Source organism: Anser anser (genome assembly GCF_964211835.1).
Source record: "Anser anser genome assembly, chromosome: 2".
In the NCBI taxonomy this organism is placed as follows: domain Eukaryota; kingdom Metazoa; phylum Chordata; class Aves; order Anseriformes; family Anatidae; genus Anser; species Anser anser.
The window spans coordinates 53965646-53984810 of record NC_139721.1 but is presented as its reverse complement, the minus strand read 5'-3'; the positions used below and the strand labels follow the sequence as shown (position 1 = coordinate 53984810).

The 19165-nt window shown below is 45.3% G+C and overlaps 1 protein-coding gene across 5 annotated transcripts in view; it reads right to left on the bottom strand.

The window, feature by feature from the left end:
- Window positions 1-17953, bottom strand: part of MTCL1 (microtubule crosslinking factor 1) — a 103575-nt gene extending 85622 nt beyond the window's left edge. For 4 of the 5 annotated variants that reach the window (XM_083824227.1, XM_083824229.1, XM_083824230.1 and 1 more), the window contains exons 1-3: window positions 17518-17953; window positions 6681-6905; window positions 5027-5185 (exon numbers count right to left, since the gene is read on the bottom strand). In XM_083824227.1, coding sequence (XP_083680353.1) covers window positions 5027-5185; window positions 6681-6878 — 357 coding nt within the window. In that variant the 5' untranslated portion in view covers window positions 6879-6905; window positions 17518-17953. The remainder of the gene's footprint in view (window positions 1-5026; window positions 5186-6680; window positions 6906-17517) is intronic. The other variant, XM_083824228.1, reaches the window with a different exon arrangement.
- Window positions 17954-19165: the final 1212 nt, after the last annotated feature.

Sequence of the window (19165 nt, the reverse complement as noted above, 5' to 3'; positions counted from 1 at the left end):
TTGCGACGCCAAGCCCAGACAAAGGGCACACGAAAATACACATTTAGCAGCTGCGAGGAAGAGACCAACTCACCCTCCTCCCTAAAAGGAAGACATTCCCTAAGGATGCCCTCCTGGCTCCAAGGAAGTGGCATTTAGGATGGGTCAGCTGCTGAGTGAAGGATGCTCACATCTCAAAGAAAATCCACGTGCCCTTGCCAAAGTTGAGCCTTTGAGAAGGTTCAGCATCTTTGCAGCTGCTCAGGAGAGAACTGGTGTGGGCTTCACATTGGTGCTTTATAGCCCCTGACTATAGGACATGCACCTTCTCCTCACAGCTCCTCTATTTCAAGCTTCACCTGCACCACGGAGCATTTGGGGGCTGCAGGGAGGGAACAGGGATTTCCTCACAATTGTTAGTGGAGCCGTTGTGGCGATGGGCACAGGCCTTTGAGTAAGGAAATGATTTCTTTTGTGATTTAGGTAAAACTAAGTTTAAGTGTACAAAAAAATAAATTATTGCCTTATTCATATTAATAGAATTAATATTAAGCAATGTATGTATTTGTTCACATAACTTAAAAGGAATTCAGCTCACTGAACTGGTGGAAATCACTGCAGCCTTTAAAGCAGTGGTAGCCTCTTCTTCTGGTGCATAGAGAATATATTCCTCACATAATATTTTCAAATAGCTTGTCCAGAGTTAGAAAACCAACCACTGGTAGACAAGAAAGCTTATCTTCTATTTAACATATGAGTAGAAATCATCCAGTGACCATCAGCCATATGAGACAGGGACACAGTAGTAAATATATTTGATGATACAATTAAAAATCACATGCTAATAAATAGACATGAAGATTTACAATTATAGTTGCACAAGCAACCTTGATTTGGATTTGTCATAACTTCTGAAAAATTTATTTTACATCCCTCTGTATATTTATTTCTGAAATGTTCATCGTTTTCCCAAAGAAAGGAAACTTCACAAAGTGTTTTCTGAATGCCTGATGGTTGATCAAGTTAGATTGTTAATCTACACCAGTATTTCTCATGAGTTGCATTAGGAAACTAGGAAGGAAAAAAGAACAGTTGAAGGGATGCTTCTGAGGTACTATGTCAGTGATAGAGTAACTTTTTTTTTTCTCTTTTGGCTGTCTATTACCTCGAATGTCCGTGTTAATAACCTAGACAACAAGAGAAAAAAGCACGCAAGCCTTGGCAGTGATATGCATGCTTATCCAAGTTGTGAGCATGCACTGCCTTTGCTTTTAAAGCTCTAAGGAAGAAGCAGCTTTGGTGAGACACAGAAGATCCTAGCAGATTTCCTAGAAGACGCAGCTCTTAGGAACATGCCAATTTTGCAAAGGATGTGCTACAAAGAAGTGCTCACAGCAGTAGGAAAACTCTGAAGCTCTGATGAAGAAAGTAATAAGCAGCTGCCACAAAAAAAGGCATCAGAGGGAGGCCTAAAACCAGCTGAAAAGGCTATGGTAATAAAAAAGGAAGAGTTGAAGAAGGGAAACTGAAAAAGCAGGTGAATGTAATTGTGGAAAAAAAAAATCAATGAACCACAGTGCTGCAGCACTGGGAACAGACAGAATTAGAACAACTTGGCACAGTCTATAAAGTTAAAAAATATACAGAGAAATATTATTACCCAGCAGAAAAAATAGCTTCAAAAGAACCAGTAGAAGTATTTCGGGCAAGAGTGCCGAGCTACGTAGTGGCAAAAAAAAAGAAAAAAAGGAGGGGGGGGAGAAAATAATTATGGGAAAGGAAAACACCCTATCATCTTATGGCTCTTTGGCTAAGAGGACTGGAAATAATGAAGTAGAGTGGCATGATTAAACAAAGTGAACATCAGGGTGCTGATGAAAATGTTTAGAGAATAATAAGAATGGTATCTAGTTGGCAAACCTCAGAATTAGATAAAATACACGACTACTGGTCAAAAGCCCCAACTGATCCATATCTTACCTCAAAACACATCTATGGGAAATGTTGCAAAAGACTGGAGGGATGAAGCACACTTATGGAAAAAGGAAGAAGAAAGAGAGGTGGCATTTACTTAAAAACCTGTCACTCACCTGTGATCTGGAAGTTCTTTATTGGAACAATGAGTGAAAACCAGAACGTTTTGATGACAGGAAGTACCTGGCAGATGCCAGAACAAAACAAAAGAATCTAGGTGTGTTTTTGATAGATTATGCAAAAGCTTATGAAAGCATGTCATGAAATAGGAATTCAAAAGTGTCCAGGACTCGGAAGAGAATTGCATTAGCTACAGCATGGCAGCAGAGCAGGAGATAAGGACAGTGTGATGGACGTGGCAGGTGACTTCTTGTCACCTTTCCTCTTTGTAGTAATTTTGCTTCTATTAATTGCAAAGCTGAGACATACTGAGAAATGTTATTTAGTGTCTAAAGAGGTAAGCTTATCTCGTATCTACTTAATACAACAATTTGAAATTATATGGTCAGGAAGAGGCAAAAATTAATCTCCCAGTTAAAACTGGAAGGCTTTTTTGAGGGAGATACAAATCCTGTTGAAAGTATCATAGAAGATAGAAATAGGTACAGGGATAAAAGAATATGTAACTGCCCTGAACATCATAAATGTTAAGGAATTCCTCAGAAAATTACAATACAAATGAAGATAGCTTTAAAGGAAGAGTGTTTTCAGAGATGTGTACAATTCTTAAAGACATTTCATCATGAAAAATGCATTAAAGATAATCAACATACATGCCTTTCACTGCAGTAAGAAATTGGACCTGAGGGAATTGTATAACAGGACAAAGGAGAAGTTTTTCACTGAATTAAACAGTGAACATGAACACAGATGTGAGAAAATCTTTCTGTTGATCAGAAGATAGAAGAAGAGGGCTGTGAATAGTCAAGGATATTACAGAAAATAAGCATATGGAGACAGCAAGCTGTATCAGAGAGCAAGCACTGCTTAACTGGGTCTTGGGCAACACTCCAGGACAGAGCAGGAAAGATATCCCTTCAAAGTGTCAGCCTGTGGATAGACAAGATGCACAGGCAGAGTGGAATGGGAAGAAGCTATATGGCCTTTGGGTCACTTTTCTCCTGACATATAAAGAGCTATTTTTCCTCTTGGCATGTCTGTAACATATTCTTTTAGAGCTCTGTACACATTAAATGCTTCTAAGGAGGAATCACTTCTGGTAGGTAGTTGAACACGTTTTGAGGGAAGAACCCTGCTTTATTTTTTTTATTTGTATTTTTCAGCAATGTCAACAACTTTGCAAATACACACTCATCTGGCACAGCTGTCATCATGCTCCTCAAACTTTTGGCTCATCTGTCCTTGTGTGACCTGCCAAGGATCTAAACTTCCATCTTCTAACCCACAGTGACCTTGTGAAATTTTTTTCTGCCTCCCAGAAAAAAACACCACTTGTGGTATGAAAAAGCAGAATACATCTTTTAGGACTATTACATCTTATGCCTCGCTGTGTGTCCAGATCCACATAAGTGCTTATCATCATTACACCTGCCTGCTTCTCCTTTCCTAGCTCTCCACCAGCAAAGATGCAAAGGCATCTTAGGTGGGGAAGTCTGCTTCCCAAATAAGAGTACATCATTTCTACTTGCAGAGCAGCAGAGGGACAGGTAGACAAATTAGCTGGGCCTCCCCTTTCTGCTTGGCTGCAGCAATCTAAGGAGCAGGGTAAATTCAGCCTGGTTACAGCTACTTTGAGAACGCACATCCACAACCTAGTTTCTCGAATGGTTTAATCCCAGACCATCAAGCAGTATCTATTGGACTGTGAGTTAATCGACATCAAACAAGCCATCAGGTACTGAGGATGACATGGTATTTTTGTGCGGAATATATATTGCATACCCTCTAACATGGCACCATGTCCATTAAGCACAGCATTCACAAATAACACTGAGAAAGAACAGATAAAACATCATCCAGACCTTTCTTTTGTGTCTTCCTTAGAGGACACTCCTAGATTACTCCTAAGTAATCTAAACTATCATAACAACACTGATGTTTACACCTGCTGACAATCTTCCCCACTATGTACAAAATGCTCCAAAACTCCTGCTCTGGACTCCTTCATCCTCATAACTCAAATGCACAAAGAAATAAAATAGGGGTTGTCCTTATAAAACTGAATCAGGCTTTGTGCCAGTTGACTTGCAAGCATTGTTTGAAAGATTAAAATAGCACATAATTGCACTGGCTCTCTAAATCTGACCAGGGCTCAGCAGATAAATGCCTTACCTCATTAAGTTTAAATGTTCTATCTCAATCTCGTTTAAAACAGAGCAGAGACCGTGAGCTGCCAATCTGCTGTATAGGTAAGAGAACAGAAATACTGCTACAGACTGGGATACTGGCTCCAGCAAAGAACCACATTTAGTATTTGGCTCTCCTTTATTGTCCCCTGCACCTCAGCTCGCTTGCTTCCAAGGATCTTCGCTTCACCCAGTACGACTACGTGTCAGCTCCCATCGGTGATCCCTTTTCTCAACAGACAGCGTTTCTGCGCCTGAAGTGCAAATGTTATTTATACATTACAGACCACATTCCTGCCACCTAACTCATGCTGGTGGCTCCCACTGTCACCACTGAAGAGCACCAGCCAAAACGGCGGCTCGCCTATCTGAACTAACCTCTGAGGGATGAGTCACGCACACTTCATTTGACTCTAAAATAGGTGGAAGTCCCAGTCTGGGTAAAGGAGAGTCAGAGATAGCTGGCCTTGAATCAAAGATAGCTTTGCTTCAGTAGAAAGAGGCCGTGAGGAACTAGGTTAAAATGGGACAGAAGCCCTGTGAGAAGCCCTGGAGAAAACCCCTAACACCACTCACCTACCTCTCTATTGCTTCTAAAGTACCAACACACTTGGGATGTACAACAAAGGTGAGGAGAGCTTCAAGACAACTGTACAAGCAACATCTGCAGGCATTTCATGAAAGAATTAGTCTAAGACACTTGAGTGCCAAATTTCCCATCTAACCTACCAACACCGTTCTGCATGATTTTCCAGATTATTGCTTACCTCTTTTAACTTGTCCAGCTCATTTTGCAGTGTCTGTTTTGATACTTCCACCTCAATGATTTGCTGTCGAAGGACTTCATTCTCATCTTCTGCTTTAACGCGTTTCTCCTCCACACTCTCCAGCTCATGGTGCAGTCTGACAGAAACATCTTTGGCTACCTGGTCAGAAAAGTACAACCACATGAAGCGGATCCATGAGGAGCAACACCTACAACATGTTTTCTACAGCAGAAAACATCCAAGAGACAGCCAAGAGATTTTCAATTCAATTATGAGACTGCTGATGAAAGGCTCCGAGCCTTCCAAATACCAAAATGAATATTCATTTCTAAAAAATGAAATCCAAGATGAAAATATATTTGATTACACATCTCCAGCTCTCCCTCCACATTATGCTAAGGCAATGTCATGGACAGCAGGAGGAAACAAGCAGATACTAAGCAGATACTAAGCACATCAAAGTCCCAGCATAACACATGGATAAAACAAAAGATATTGTGCTGTAAAGTTGACAGGTCATTGATCAAAGCCACATCCAGGCAGAAGTGTCTTTCGCCCAAATTTGCTTCCCTAGCAGCAATCACAACTTGGCAAGTGTGATAAGAAAGAAATATATGCTAGCTTAGGTTTTCTGAGTCCAGCCTAACAGGAAAGAATATTTACTCCAAAAACATTCAGAATGGTGATTCATCACAAGAAATGATGAATTACTGAATTACAACAATTCAGCAAAAACAAAGCAAACAAAGAAACTCAGTATCTCTTTTACTTGGATTTCCATACAAGGTTTTTACTGAATAATGTATCTTTTTTTTATTATGATAAGGTTATCATTCATTTCATACAATAAAAGAAAAAATTGTGTCTGGCGTTTTGAAAGGTTTGATCACTTGATACATCACATGGATTTCCACTGCCGGGAACCAATAATTCCAATTTCAGAAGGTTTTATGTTTTGTATTTTCGAGTACCAGGTGCTTAATAATTCCAGCAGTGAGATATTTTCAAAACAGTTGCATGATAGCAATAGTCAGAAAGATAACAAGGAAAGCTAGATAAGCATCATGCTTATGCAAATCTTAGCCTCAACAGAAACATTTCTGAAAAACATAAAGACTGTTTCAGTATGAACAGATTTTACAGGAATTTGAGTTATGGGAATAGTATTTTTATTCTCTATCTGTCCTCCTAAACTGCTGTAACAGTCTGCTCCTGTATGAGACTCAAAAAGAATAGCTTGTTAGGCCAGAAGAAATGCGCCTTTGACAAGTTTTTTTCAGTTATTTGACTTAAGCAAGAAATGAAAGGAAGGAAACAGTATGAACTGGGAAAAGCATATCAAGTTTTGTTTATACAGTTTTGGAAATCTAAAGTTTTGAGTAAAGCCAGTAAAACAAAGCCCTTTAAATCTTTCAAGTGCACAGATCTAACTTGACAGCATTTCTTTCATTTGAGGCTAAGCACATGTTTTTTTACTTGCTAACACATCTTTTTATGATGATAAGCTGAACATTTGTTTTCCACCGCAGAAGAAGGAAATTGGTCCTGACATTTTGAGAACTACTGCCTGTTTCATATGTCACCTTTGCTTCCATTACAGGGAGCCAAACCCTGCTCTGCTATCTTTCACTGTGAATATGAATCTCTCACCTACCTTTAAATCTTGTTCCAAGCTCCTAATGAGCTCTCCGTCCACATGGCCTGTTTGTGCAACTTTCAAGCTTTTCTGTTCTGCTTTCCTGAGACGATATTGCAGAATGCGGCAATTCTTATTTGCCCGGTCCAGCTCTCGCCGGAGCTCCTGCAGCTGGTAAACATCTTCCTCTAAATAACTGTCGCGCATTTCTTCCATTTCAGCTCGAAGTTCATCCAGCTCATCCTGTGAAAAGTCAAAACAGTGCTCCATCATACCTTTAAATCTCACCCGCGGGAGCAAATAGGAAACACGCTCGCTAGGATACCAGGCTAATAGAGCGATACAGATTGCAACAAGCATCTGCAGAAGCCATAGGAACAAAAGTTTTATCCCAACATTGAATAATTATGCTGGACCAATGAACGCTTGATACATTTCTTACAATTGCTTTAATAATTAAAAACAGACCAGATGCTTATCTGTTTCCTGAAACTGGTAATACCTTCATTTTTCCATCTCTAATAAAAAGAAAAAATGCATAATACTTTTCCACTGTCTGAACTGATTCCTTGCTTCATTTAGATTACAGTAAACCCACTTAACAAAGTACCTCAACATCTCTGTGTGATGTGCGTTTTTAACAACCAGCAATTCCTAAAAATGAAATTGTCCCTTTAAAACTGTAATGATTCTTTGACATAGGAACTTTCTGCCAAATATTGAACTGCTCCATATGAAAATGCTGTCCCACCTGAGCCCAGCGCCACGGACATTTTGAATGACAGACGGGTTGGGTGTGGGAGAAAATGTTTTTTGATTGTGTGTGTACATTTGAATAACAGGGACCACAAGGACAAAATAAAACCTGTGCCCCTGGGAATGTAGCCTGGGCATTCCTTTCTGGGCACCCTGAGCTATCCCAGTCCCACCTTATTCCATGAGCAGCACATGCTCTCTCGAGTCAGATTTAAAGATTTATGGCTGAACAGGATAAGCTCTATCATTCTCATTTGTTTAATCTGTGCACGACTGAAGCTCCAGGTTAAAACTCTTATAAAGGTCTTCCAGGCTCAGGGGTACAAGCCATTAAACTACTGCATGGGAGGAAATCTCTCCTAGCTTTGAACTAAGCTGGGAAAACAAATCAAGGAAAAGAACAAGAGAAGAATAAACCACCAATTTTTAAATTGTTTTCTTTAAAATTGCATTTGATGTTAAAAAGACCACATTTTCTGTGGAAAACATAAATAAGATTCAAGGAAAACTTGCATGGGGGTTAGCTGCACTGCCACCTCACTTCAGATTTGTGTCTGACACTCAAAATACCCAAAATACGCTAGCTGGAGCTTATTTCATGCTTGCATCAGGTGGAGAAGATGCAACTATGGAGCTGGCATTGCTGACAAAGCCCTCTCCAAGCTGGACCATCCCTGCCCTGTCCACCAAAACAGTGGGGTGAACGTGCCTGCCGACATCCCCCCGCTAGTCAGATCCACCATTCCCCCCTCCCACGACCACCCTGGGCGGACAGCCCTGCTCCTCCCCATATCCACCTTGCTCCCCTCGAGCTTTACAAACCGACCAAAAGAAGACATGTCCAACTTCTTTAGCCTCATCGGCGTGGTTATGTTACAATAGGAGTGTTACACCCGCAACAATTCCATCAACATACAAAAACTCAAGTATTTACACAATGATATTTTAAGTCAAAGTAGCTGAGCCAGCATCAAATTTTGGGTAAGCCCAAGGCTTGTTATTTCTAAAACAAACACTCTGAGCTCCATGCAATTCTCCCTAAAAGCTCAGAAAGGACGGACTAGGAGAAAGGTTTTCTCCCAACCCCACAATATCCCTATACATTCTCATTATATTCGGATTTCTACGGTGTTAAAGCTAAGGAACATCCTGCCCTGTAATCTCCCTGGGGCAGCTGCAGGAGTAGGGCATTTGGGTGGATGAGAAGCTCCCGGGTGACTCCCTAATGAGCAAGGTTTTAGAAATTGGTTAGAGAATAGCAGTGACTTTTGAACCTGAGAAAAAGAGTACGCTGTTGTGTTACCAGTATATTAGCTAGTTGTTTTGGCTAAGGAGATGATTCCAAAACTGCAGTCTGTAGCTGTCAGAGCTAATATAGCCCTATGGCATGAACAGGACCTGAGTTATTGCTTAAGGCTGTCTGCAGGCTCAGGAACTGAATCACGTACAACTAGATTTAAGCTCAATCGTCTTTTAATGGCATCTTCAGAACTCAAATGTTAGATTGACAATTTGGTTGCAAATGGAGAATTTTGCAACACAATTCCACAATGAAGGAAAATATCTGTTACCACCAAATTAATGGGATCTAGTTTACTTCAAGTTTACTATGTTTATACTTCAAGGAACAAACAATGGCTTTAGTGTATTACGTGGTCTGCAAAGAGTAATTACAATTTTATTGCTGATCTCTTAAACTTACTCCTTGTCTATCAGTTTCTGGAATTAGTAAATCTGGCCAGTTTCTAAAGATAAACAACCCACTACATTTGACTTCAAAGTATTTACTACAGTCAAATTTGGAAAGTGAATCTCTCATCCTTTCAAACAACCCAGTCCCCTGAAACAAGCATCCCACTGAAACGGAAGAGTCCCAAATCCCCTCGGTGGGCATAGAATCTCTCACAGCCTTCAGGGTAACTCTGTCTCCAACCCAGGCTCGAATCCAGTGCCTTTCCTCCTACCAAAGGAGTTCCCCCCAAAGTTGCGAGCATTGGCAGGAGCTGTATTTCAGTAGAGAGGCATGTCTTTCACCTCCAGTAAAACTTCAGTTTTCTCAATTTCCCGTACCAGCACAACTCTGACTTTGCAAATCAGTGATTTTTTTCTTATGCTTTCCTCTGGTTTTCGTTATATAAATACACAGTTTGCTTTTCTTTGGTTATATAAATACAGTCTCCTTTTCTTTAGTGCAATTTGGCAGATAAACTGAAATTGAGGATACAATCAAGAAAGCTGTATTTTAAAACCATTCATGGTTCTCCCCTGATTTTTTTTTACTGAATTGAGCTTATTTTGTACACATTTTTTCCCACTCCCCAAACTTTTATTTAGAAATCAGAATGTGCCCTGAGCCCTTGTATTTTGGAATACAGCAGCCTTTGGAGGAGTTTTAAAACACGGCAACATCCATGCAAACACAACAAGGGAACAAACAAGTCTGACCGTATAAGGAGCAAAAAACTGGCTGTACAGGCTGCACACACTGGTAGCCTGCCTTCTGCTGTACTGCTGCTGCTTTGCCCTAAGCTCGTACCTGCCAGGTCTCCCCAGCCAACGCAGAAAAAATAAAAAAGGGTCAGACTGGGTCTTTTTGAGAAGCAAGATGAAGATATTTTCACATATTAAAAATACATGTATGGGAGCAGGTTCAGGTTTATCGTCTCTTGAAACGCAGGAAAGCAGTAGGTCGTTCAGATTTTGTATGACAGCACACAGCTATGGCTACTGGGATAGTCTTTACTAGTTACAGCAAAGACATACTCTCGCTCTTGATATAGCAGCAAGGGTGCAGACGCTCCCAGCTGACAACAGCTAATTCTCTTCAGCGGGTCCTTGTGACTCTGCCATAGACACCAAAAACTTGTGTCAGCATCCGCTAAGTCACAGCTGTTAAAATTGCACCTACTAAACCAGGGCAGCTTACGGTCCTGTTCTGAAGTGATGTGTACACAGAAAAGAGCGGAAGCTCAGTTAAAGTCTGCTTTATTTTTTTCACACCCTTGGCCATGTAAAACTGCCCCAGGTGCTAGGGAAGGGAAAGAAGACATCTTCCAGCCACCTCTCTGTCCTTGCGGCTGTCTTGGTGGGATCTCCTAGGCACAAATGCAAGGCTGGCCAGGATGTTTGGCCAGAGACTCCAGCTGAAAAGAGTTTTATTCAAAACCACCAAGAGGAAGCGAACACTGAAAGTGATGATCTGCAGGCCTCACAACAGTCATGGAGAAAAGACACAGGGAAGAGAAAATTACAATTGAAACTGTGATGGTCCTACTTACAAAACTGGTGACCCCACCACTCTGGAGGAAAACATGTCAGTCATTTGTTCAATCAAAGACACATGCAGGCAAACCAGAACCTCGGAAATCACAAACTCAGGAGTTTGGAAAAAACAAAGTGCTTTCACTGCAAGGCGGTTGGAAATACTATATAATCCCAATCCCTGACTCCATTAAAACGTATTGTTATTATTACTATTATTATTGTGAGTGAGAATTACAGCTCTTTCTCTCAGGAGGTGTTGAGTTTCATACCGTGGACTTTAATTTCATAAAACTGAAGAGAGAGACCAGAATAGGCACTTAAGAGTAATTAAAATAAACAAACAAGTAAGAAAGCAGGCATCCCTCTTTGTGCATGTAAAAAACTGAGAGTTTGCACCCTGCCATAAACAGGCAGGACCTGCTCCAAGATCCCAAACTGGCAATTGAAGTTGCAAGGTTAAGTGCAGGCAGAAGAAGCTTCACTTCGCTGTACGTTCCTGCAGGGGATGAGAGCCTCCTCTTGATCCCCTTTAATTTACTGGTAATTATGTTATTGACTTCAGTAAGAACAGCAGCAGGCAGAGAGTCCTGCAAGAGAACATTGTTTACGAAAAAGCTCAAATGCTTTTCTTTCCAGATGTCACGCTGGTCATAAGAAAGGAAAAGCGGAAAGTGTGGGAAATGAAACCACTTTCTAACTGGCAGCTCCTTCTAAATTTGCAGTAGAAATCCAAATTGCTTGTGCTCGTGCTCCTGAGTCTGGCTGCTTGTGCTTTAGGGAACCCAGTTTGGATGACTTCCTAAAAGCCAGTTGTTTGGGGTCTAGTGGGGATCACCCATCTGAGGTCACTGGGTGGCTGCCCTGACGCAGGGATACGCATAAAGAGCTGCTCCGTTTGAGGGATTCCCCTAGACTCCGGTGGAAAAGCAAGAGAATTAGGATTCACTGTTGCCACGTCCATGCACTAAGCCAAGGTGAACTGGTTAAAAGGGGAAAGAATGTGTTCAGTTTACATTGCTGCATAGCCCAAATACATACTGATGGTGTAATTTCACATCGGTACTGCGCAAATTGAAGACCTGCCTGTCAGAAGAGAAGCCATTACCCCATTAATACCTTTATTGATGTCATACTTTTTAAATATTGATTTAATTTATAACAAAGTATAATTAAGAGTAAATTATAGGAATATGCCTTGTTTGGGATTCTTAAAAAAGAGAGAGAGAGAGAGGAGTCAGGTCTTGCAGCTATTACACTGAGTAACCTGTACTCATAATATGAGTCATTCCCAGTGAAGGGAACAGGAATACTTGCACAACTGACTGGCGGTGTCTACCTGGCCAGTCTGGCTGAGATCCGTAATGAGGTTTGAAAGCAAATTCTCCAGTCATCCCCACCAAATCCTATTTGCACCCACACAGCCTGTGGAGCACACACGAACTGTATTCCTTTGGAAATAAAACACCCAGAGAACTACGCTCCAAGGGTGCTCCAAATGTGCTCCATTACTGTTGCATCCTCTGGACAGCTTTAAAACACCTGCATGACAGAGACGTTTCATTCAGGAAACCCAGTGGGTGTAGAAACCTCAGTACGGATGAGAAAACCTCAGTAAAGGATGTATAGATACTGAATTCTTTCCTATGCATTTACAGTTATGTATACCAACAAACTGAAAGTTTTGAGGCTCCGTTGAAGTAGAACACATCAGCGTCTAGATGGTAATATCTGCAAACTAGGAATGCATCAGTGCCCAGAAGTTAAATACTAACTTGGTAACATCTGCAAACAAGGAGTAGAAAAACAAACATACAAAACCAATAAGTACAGCATTTAAGCAAATGTAAGCAAAGCATGAAATTCAATTGTCTATGTAAAAAATCTAAGTGTTGTTTAGTTTAGCCAGAGGTCATATTTATAGCTTATGCCAGTAGCTTTTCTAAATAAAAGGTTATTTAAAATATGTTAAATCAAATGTGGGGAGAGCGAGGAAGAAAGGATGGGTGGAAATTACAGTGGGTAACCGCTATGGTACTGGCAAATCCAGGAGTTCTAGAAAGGCCTTGAAAAATCTGAGATTCACGAACTGCAATTTTATGTAATCTCTGTTTTTGTCTTTTAAATATCTCAGACCGTCTTTATGTAGGAGACGGTGTTACTGCTAAGGAATAAACACATCCCCCTTATCACTTTACCCACTTCAGCAGAACTGCAGTAGGGATAAATACGCTCTAAAAGGCTTTGGTTGTGAAGAAAGCAACAACCATTATTGTTGCCTCTTGCAAAATATGCTAAGGAACTGAAAGTCCCTGGGCCCCTGATCGTATTGTTTAGCTCTCAAACCAAACTACTTCAAAATAGCCTTGCACTGACCCGGTGCTGCCTGAAGCTCGCACGACTTCCCAAGGCAGAGCACCGGAGGTGTAAAACAAGATGAGAACCGAAAACTCATACGGTCGTGAGCAGCTGTTGACTTCAGGGCTGCTTGGAGTGTGCAGGATGTGAGAGAGAGAGGAGCGTCTGGCAGCTTTTCTGTTTCCCTCAAGCACCGGGCTTGCGACTGTGCCAGCGCGCTTCCTCTGCTGGGGCGCTTGAAGCCCTGGGAGCAGTCATCTGATGGCTGCACCACCACCACCAAACACCCCGAGTGCTGCAGATGGCTGTGCCCTGGTACCTCGCCTCCTCCACCCTCCAGGCAGCACAGGGCTTTGGTGGGGATGCAGGTGGGGCTGTTAAGGCCCTGTCCCCTTCCCCTGTTCCCCCCCCACAGTGATGTTTCCCTTCAGCAGCCACCCATAGGCCGAGGCCCACCACAGAGGCTGCACGCCCAGGGCAGGGTTACTGCCACTGTTCTCTTCAGGTACACCAGGTACCAGGTGAGAAAAGGCACCTGTCACACAGACGGGGGCAACCTTTGTTTTGCTGACCCCTGACACCCTCTCTAAAGGAAATATTTGGTCCTGTCACTTTGCATTGTTTTTCGCTCGGCAAAGATCCTTTGAGATACACAAGTGAGGCTTCAGTTCACCTCAAGCATACAGACTCAAGGACCTACAGTTTCAAGGGAGCTGAGAAATACAAGATAACCTCATTTGACACACACTGCAGTTTTAAACAAAAACGAGCTTTGTGTAGATATATCAGAGTGCCGTAAGGTGCCAGGAGTGGCCACTTATTCCCCTTACACCCACCCTGTGTCACAGATAAAAATGAAAGTAGAAAGAATAAGACAAAGCAAGATAAACAAGGTGATCATCTAAGATATCCCAGATAGCTTAGAATATATTTTTGTGCTAGTCTGCACAGTAGTAGCATCTAGGGCATGTGAACTTGTACCAAGACACTCACAAACACTCAGTAAAGCAAAGCAAGCACCGGTTTCATTTAAGGACAGTGAGAAGTGTTGCACTTCATGGACAAGGCTTTTTTTTTTTTTTTTTTCCCTCAAATAGTGTCCATGCAGGATGTAAAGAGAAAAGAAGCACATGTCAGACTCGTATTTCACAAGTCAAGTATCACTGCTGTTTCTGGTAACAAGCTTACTTAATTAAAACAGTCTGAAACAAACTTTTGCCAAGATAAAGCAAGAACATCTTTAATTGCTAAAATCTGGTCCCTCTCCCTGAGGATCCCTGATCCTTTAGAGGGATCTGCACCACGAAGAGCCTCTTTCAAAGTTTCCCAGTGCTTGCACAGTGCACAACAGTTCTCCATGGGCAGTATTTTGCTCCTACAGATGAAGATCGGACAGCAGTAACTAAACCTATACCTTCCGCTAGCATTTACCAGTGACCTTCTGACTACACAGAGGCAGCCACCATGACAAAATTCCACTCTTTCACCTCAACAAATAAGCGACACCTTTTTAATTGCTGCTGTAGTATTACAGTCTTTCAGCACGTTACACGGGAAGGTTATGCAAGAAACTCACGAAACTGAAATCAACAAAGAAATTTCACAGAGGTAGTAAAAGGGAAACTGCACCGTGTGAACACTTATCCCGAGCTGCTTCATGTGTATGCTTAACTTTACAGACAGTCTGCTACTTCTGGAGCCAAAGCCTCACCTAGCATAAAAATCACAGTGCCAGGAAATACATAAGGTGGAAACTTTATATCAGGTTGAGATCAGGCTCACAGTATATGAAATTTCAGACAATTGGAGCACCAACAGCTTGCTCTGCGAAGCTTCCACAGAGCATTTTGGGAGACTTTCTAGTATTGGAGTAGAAATAAAGACATGCGATTGTTTTCACTTTGTTTCTTCTAGAAGCCGTTTAATCTCCAGTAATCATTACAATTAAATAAGTCTTTGTATATAATGTGTGAACATATATACACACACACAGAGTACACTCTCTATATATCCTGATATGTGAAAGTCCTTTCTATGTGAAGGAGAAATTTCCCTGGTATAGGCTTTAAAATTATGTGCACTTACTGTTGCATTCCAGATGTAGGGAGGGAAAAGAAGGAGTGAACTCTGTAAAATTCAGCATACGGACACGCTCAGGAAATTAACGTTTTCTTCTGGGATTTATCTAATCATTTGTCTATTCGCAGCTGACAGCCTCCCCATTATTCCTTAACCCCCTCCAGTTAAACAAGAAACAAAGCTCGCTCCTTCACCAAACAAGAGAACTGCCGTGTAAGAAACACAAGAAACAAACCCACACGTCAACAACTCGCGCAACGCTGTGGTTTTAATTTGCAGAAGACTAGAGAAGTGCTTTAATAAGTTTCCCTAGGAAAGGAAAAGAAAGTTTGGGAATTCTCCCGATGGCTTCTGAGCTGTCAGGCTGATTCCAACCCATCTGGGAGAGGAGCAGCGCTTCCAAGACTTTACACACTGGGGTGGCCAGGGAGAAAAGGCAAATCATTCCCCTCAGAAGAGCCACAGTGCCAGCTCAAGGCTTTCCAGGCACCAGTAAATGCCCACTGGAAGTCAACTACATCACTCAGAAAGCAGCCTGCATTACTCTGCTGGTCTCTGAAATACTTGTGGCCTGAAAAAGTTACAGCCCAAATCAAAGGAGGGTTGGGACCTGACCGCTGCAGATGATGAAGACACCAAGGTGAAAGACTTGAAGCCACGCAGAGATAGACGTTTCAACCGATGTGGAATAAAGTTCTTCAGCTAGGACTTGCCAGTGCCAAACCCTAATGATAATTGGTCCTAGACAATTCAGACAAACGTTATTTTCAGTTTCCCACAGTTACAAATTGTCTTCAGTATGAAGCAGGAGGATTAACACTTTCTTCATACTGGGTGAAAGTGTAAGCACAACTGTGGAAATCCTGTAACACAAAGAGATGTCCAAAGAGATGCTTTTCTGGGTACTCTACACTCCTGTCCTCCAAGACTTCTGCTGGCAATGCCAGTTTGCCTACTCCTGAAAGCAATTCCTATTACCAACCCAGATTTCGTTACATCTCCTCTTGTTTCTGGGCTGTCAAGTAAAACAGAAGCTTTTGATAAAGGCTCTCTATGTCACTCACCATTTTACAGACTTTTATTACATTTCCCTGATACACCCCAGAGTTTTCCAACAAATGAGTGCTATAAAGGCTCTGCTATCTGCCAATCATTTTTATTGGTCTAGTTCTGTGTTATCCTTTTCTAGACAACCGGTGGTGCCCACAGTATTTCACATACACCCACTGATCCACATAACAGTCATGGCTCTATAAAACATTATAATATTTTCTTTCTTATTCTCTGTTCAGTTCCCAATGAAATCAAACATATTTTCCCTGCACTTTCACACTGAGCAGAGGTTTGCATTGCTCCTTCTCGCAGGATGCTCCTGAGCTAACACAAGGCACTTAAAACCTAGAAAAGTGCACATTCAGTCCTTCTCTCTGAGCGCTTCAAATTTTCAATATCAAGATTTATTTCCTGTCCTCTGCCTTCATTTCTCACTCATTCACCATGGTTAAGCCTCCGATCACGTTCTGCCCAGTCTTTGCTGGACTTGACTTCAGATTAAGAAAAACTTCATGCCGTCTGAAGATTTTGCTGTATCATTGCTCGCTCCTTTCTCCAGTTCATTAAGCAGCACCAGACCCAGCAGAGAACCTTGCGGCACCCCTGCTGCTAACCTTTTGCTATGCTGAGCATCGTTTCTCGTCCCTTAGCCAAAACCCCTCGGCAAGCCCAGTTCACATCTTTGCCACCCTCCCCTCTCCCGAGGTTACACCCAGCTCCAGCCCTTACTCGAGCAAAACTCCCGTAGATTTGCGTGGTTGTTTTGACTAAACGGAGTTTGCAAAATCGGGGAACAAACGTTGTTTTCACCAGCAGCAGAGTCAAGCGGCACAGTACCCGCGGTTACGCGATTATCCGAGTTTGTTTATTTATAGCTCTTTATGGATGTAGCCTCTTCGCTGTGCCAAAAGCTCATATTCTAGGGACAGGTCCAACCAAAGGTTTCTGCGGGTCAAGCCGGCTCGGAGCACAGCACGCCTGAATTTAGCTCTCCTGCCTCTCGGGGGATGCATGCACAGAGCTGTCCGAGGATGCACCTTCCGTTACGGGTGCTGTTTTAAGCCACCCAGAGCCTTGTTATAAATGTAAGAGAAGAACCGGAGGACACAGCGCTGCCGGCCTTTCCGTACCGAATGAGGAAACCGGTCCCTTCTTATTTTAACGGGCGGCATTGAGGAAAGCAGTTCCTGGAAAGCAAGCCCTCGCTCCCCGGCGCTTTGGGAAGAGTTTGGGCTTTGCCCAGCCACCACCGCAGCGACCGAGCCCGCGGGCAGCTCAGCCCAGGCTGCCAGCACCGGGGTACCGGCGGCGGCCCCCCCCCAGCCCCCCAGCCCCGCTGCTCACCCACCTTGAGGTACTCGTTCTCGGAGCGCAGCTCCTCCACCTCCCGCTGCAGCTCCTCGGGGGCCGCCCGCGCCGGCTCCCCGCGGCTCGGGGCTCGCCCGGCTCCGGGCTGCGGCCCAGGGGGGGGCTCCCCGCGGGGACCGGGCGGCGGGGGGGCGCCGCGGGCCGGGCCGGGCAGGGCGGCGGCGGCGGGCTCGCGGTCGCTGGAGCCGGTGCCGGACTCGGCGTCGCTGCTGGCGGCCGGCGCCGGGCGCTGCTCGTCGGAGAGCGGCTCGGAGGGGCAGTCGGACAGGTCGGAGCTGCTGTCCGTGTGCCCCACGCGGGCCAGCACCGCCGCCGCCGCATGGCCGCCGCCCGGCGCGGCGCCCCGCTTCCCCTTCCTGCCCTTGCCGCCCGCCGCGGCCCCCTCGCCGCCGGGCTGCCTGCCCCCGGGCCGCCCGCCGGGGCCCGGCTCGGCTCCGCGGGCCGCCCGCTTGGCGCAGGGGGCGGCCTTGGCGCCCGGCCGCGCGGAGGGGACGGCGGCGGCGGCGGCGGCCTTGGCCCCCGGGGCGGCGGGGCGGCGGGGGAGCCGGCCCTGCGCCGCCAGCAGCCCCGCGGCCGGCGGGTGGTGGGCGCCCGGCTGCGGCGAGGCCGGCGGCGGGGAGGGCCGCCCGGGGAGCCCGGGGGACTTGGGGGGCGCCGGGGGAGGCTTGGAGGCGGCGCTGGGGGCGGCGGAGCGGGCGTGCAGGTCCTTGAGGAAGGGTCTGGCGGGCGAGGGGGCGCGGTGCGGCCGCTTCTTGTCGGCGTGCGGGTGGTGGTGGCCGGGCGGCGGCCGCAGCGAGTCGCCGGGGCCGGGGCCGGGGCCGTTCAGCGCCTCCATGGCGAGGGCCGGGGGCGCCGGGGGGGCGGCCGGCGGCGGAGCTCGGCGGCGGCGGCAGCCTCCTGCAGCCTCCCCGCCGGCTTTCTCATCACTTCTGCTTCGCCCAGACACAGCCCTCGCACTTTTCTCGCCCGAGCCCCCTCTCCCTGCCCCCTCACCCCCTCCTCCTCCTCCTCCTCCTCCTCCTCGCCGCTCTCTCCCGAGCACTGATTTGCTTCGGCGAAACGAGCCCAAATCCCTCAGCGGCGGCAGCCGCCGCCTCCTCCTCCTCCTCCACCTCCTTCTCCTCCTCCTCCTCCTCCTCCTCTCCTTCCCCTCCCGCTCCCCTCTCCGCCCGGCTCAGCTCAACTTGTGCTGCAGCCCCCAAAGCCTCCCTCTCCCCTCCACCCGACCCGCAGCCCCCTTGCCCGCCCGGCCGCCCCCTCTCAGCCCACCGGCGCCGCTGCCCCCGGCCCCGCTCCCGGTGCCGGCCCCGGCTCCGGCTCCTGGAATAGCCCCGCTGCTGCCGGGGCCGCTCGGGCGCGGCGCTCCCCGCCTGTGCGCAGGATCCGCCCCCTCTGTCACGGCGCCAGGCTCCCTGCGAGCTGCTGCTCCCCTCCAGCTCCCCGCAGCCTTCATCGCAGGGGCGCTGCCGGCAGCCGCTTGCTGCCAGAAACACTGATTTCGGGCTGGGGAGGGAGTTTGTATTTCCCAGCCACCGGCATTGCACGTTGGTTTATTTTTTATTTTATTTTTTTTTACTATTTTTTTATTTTATTTTTTCCAGCTGAGACTTGGCGAAAACCCTTTCTCC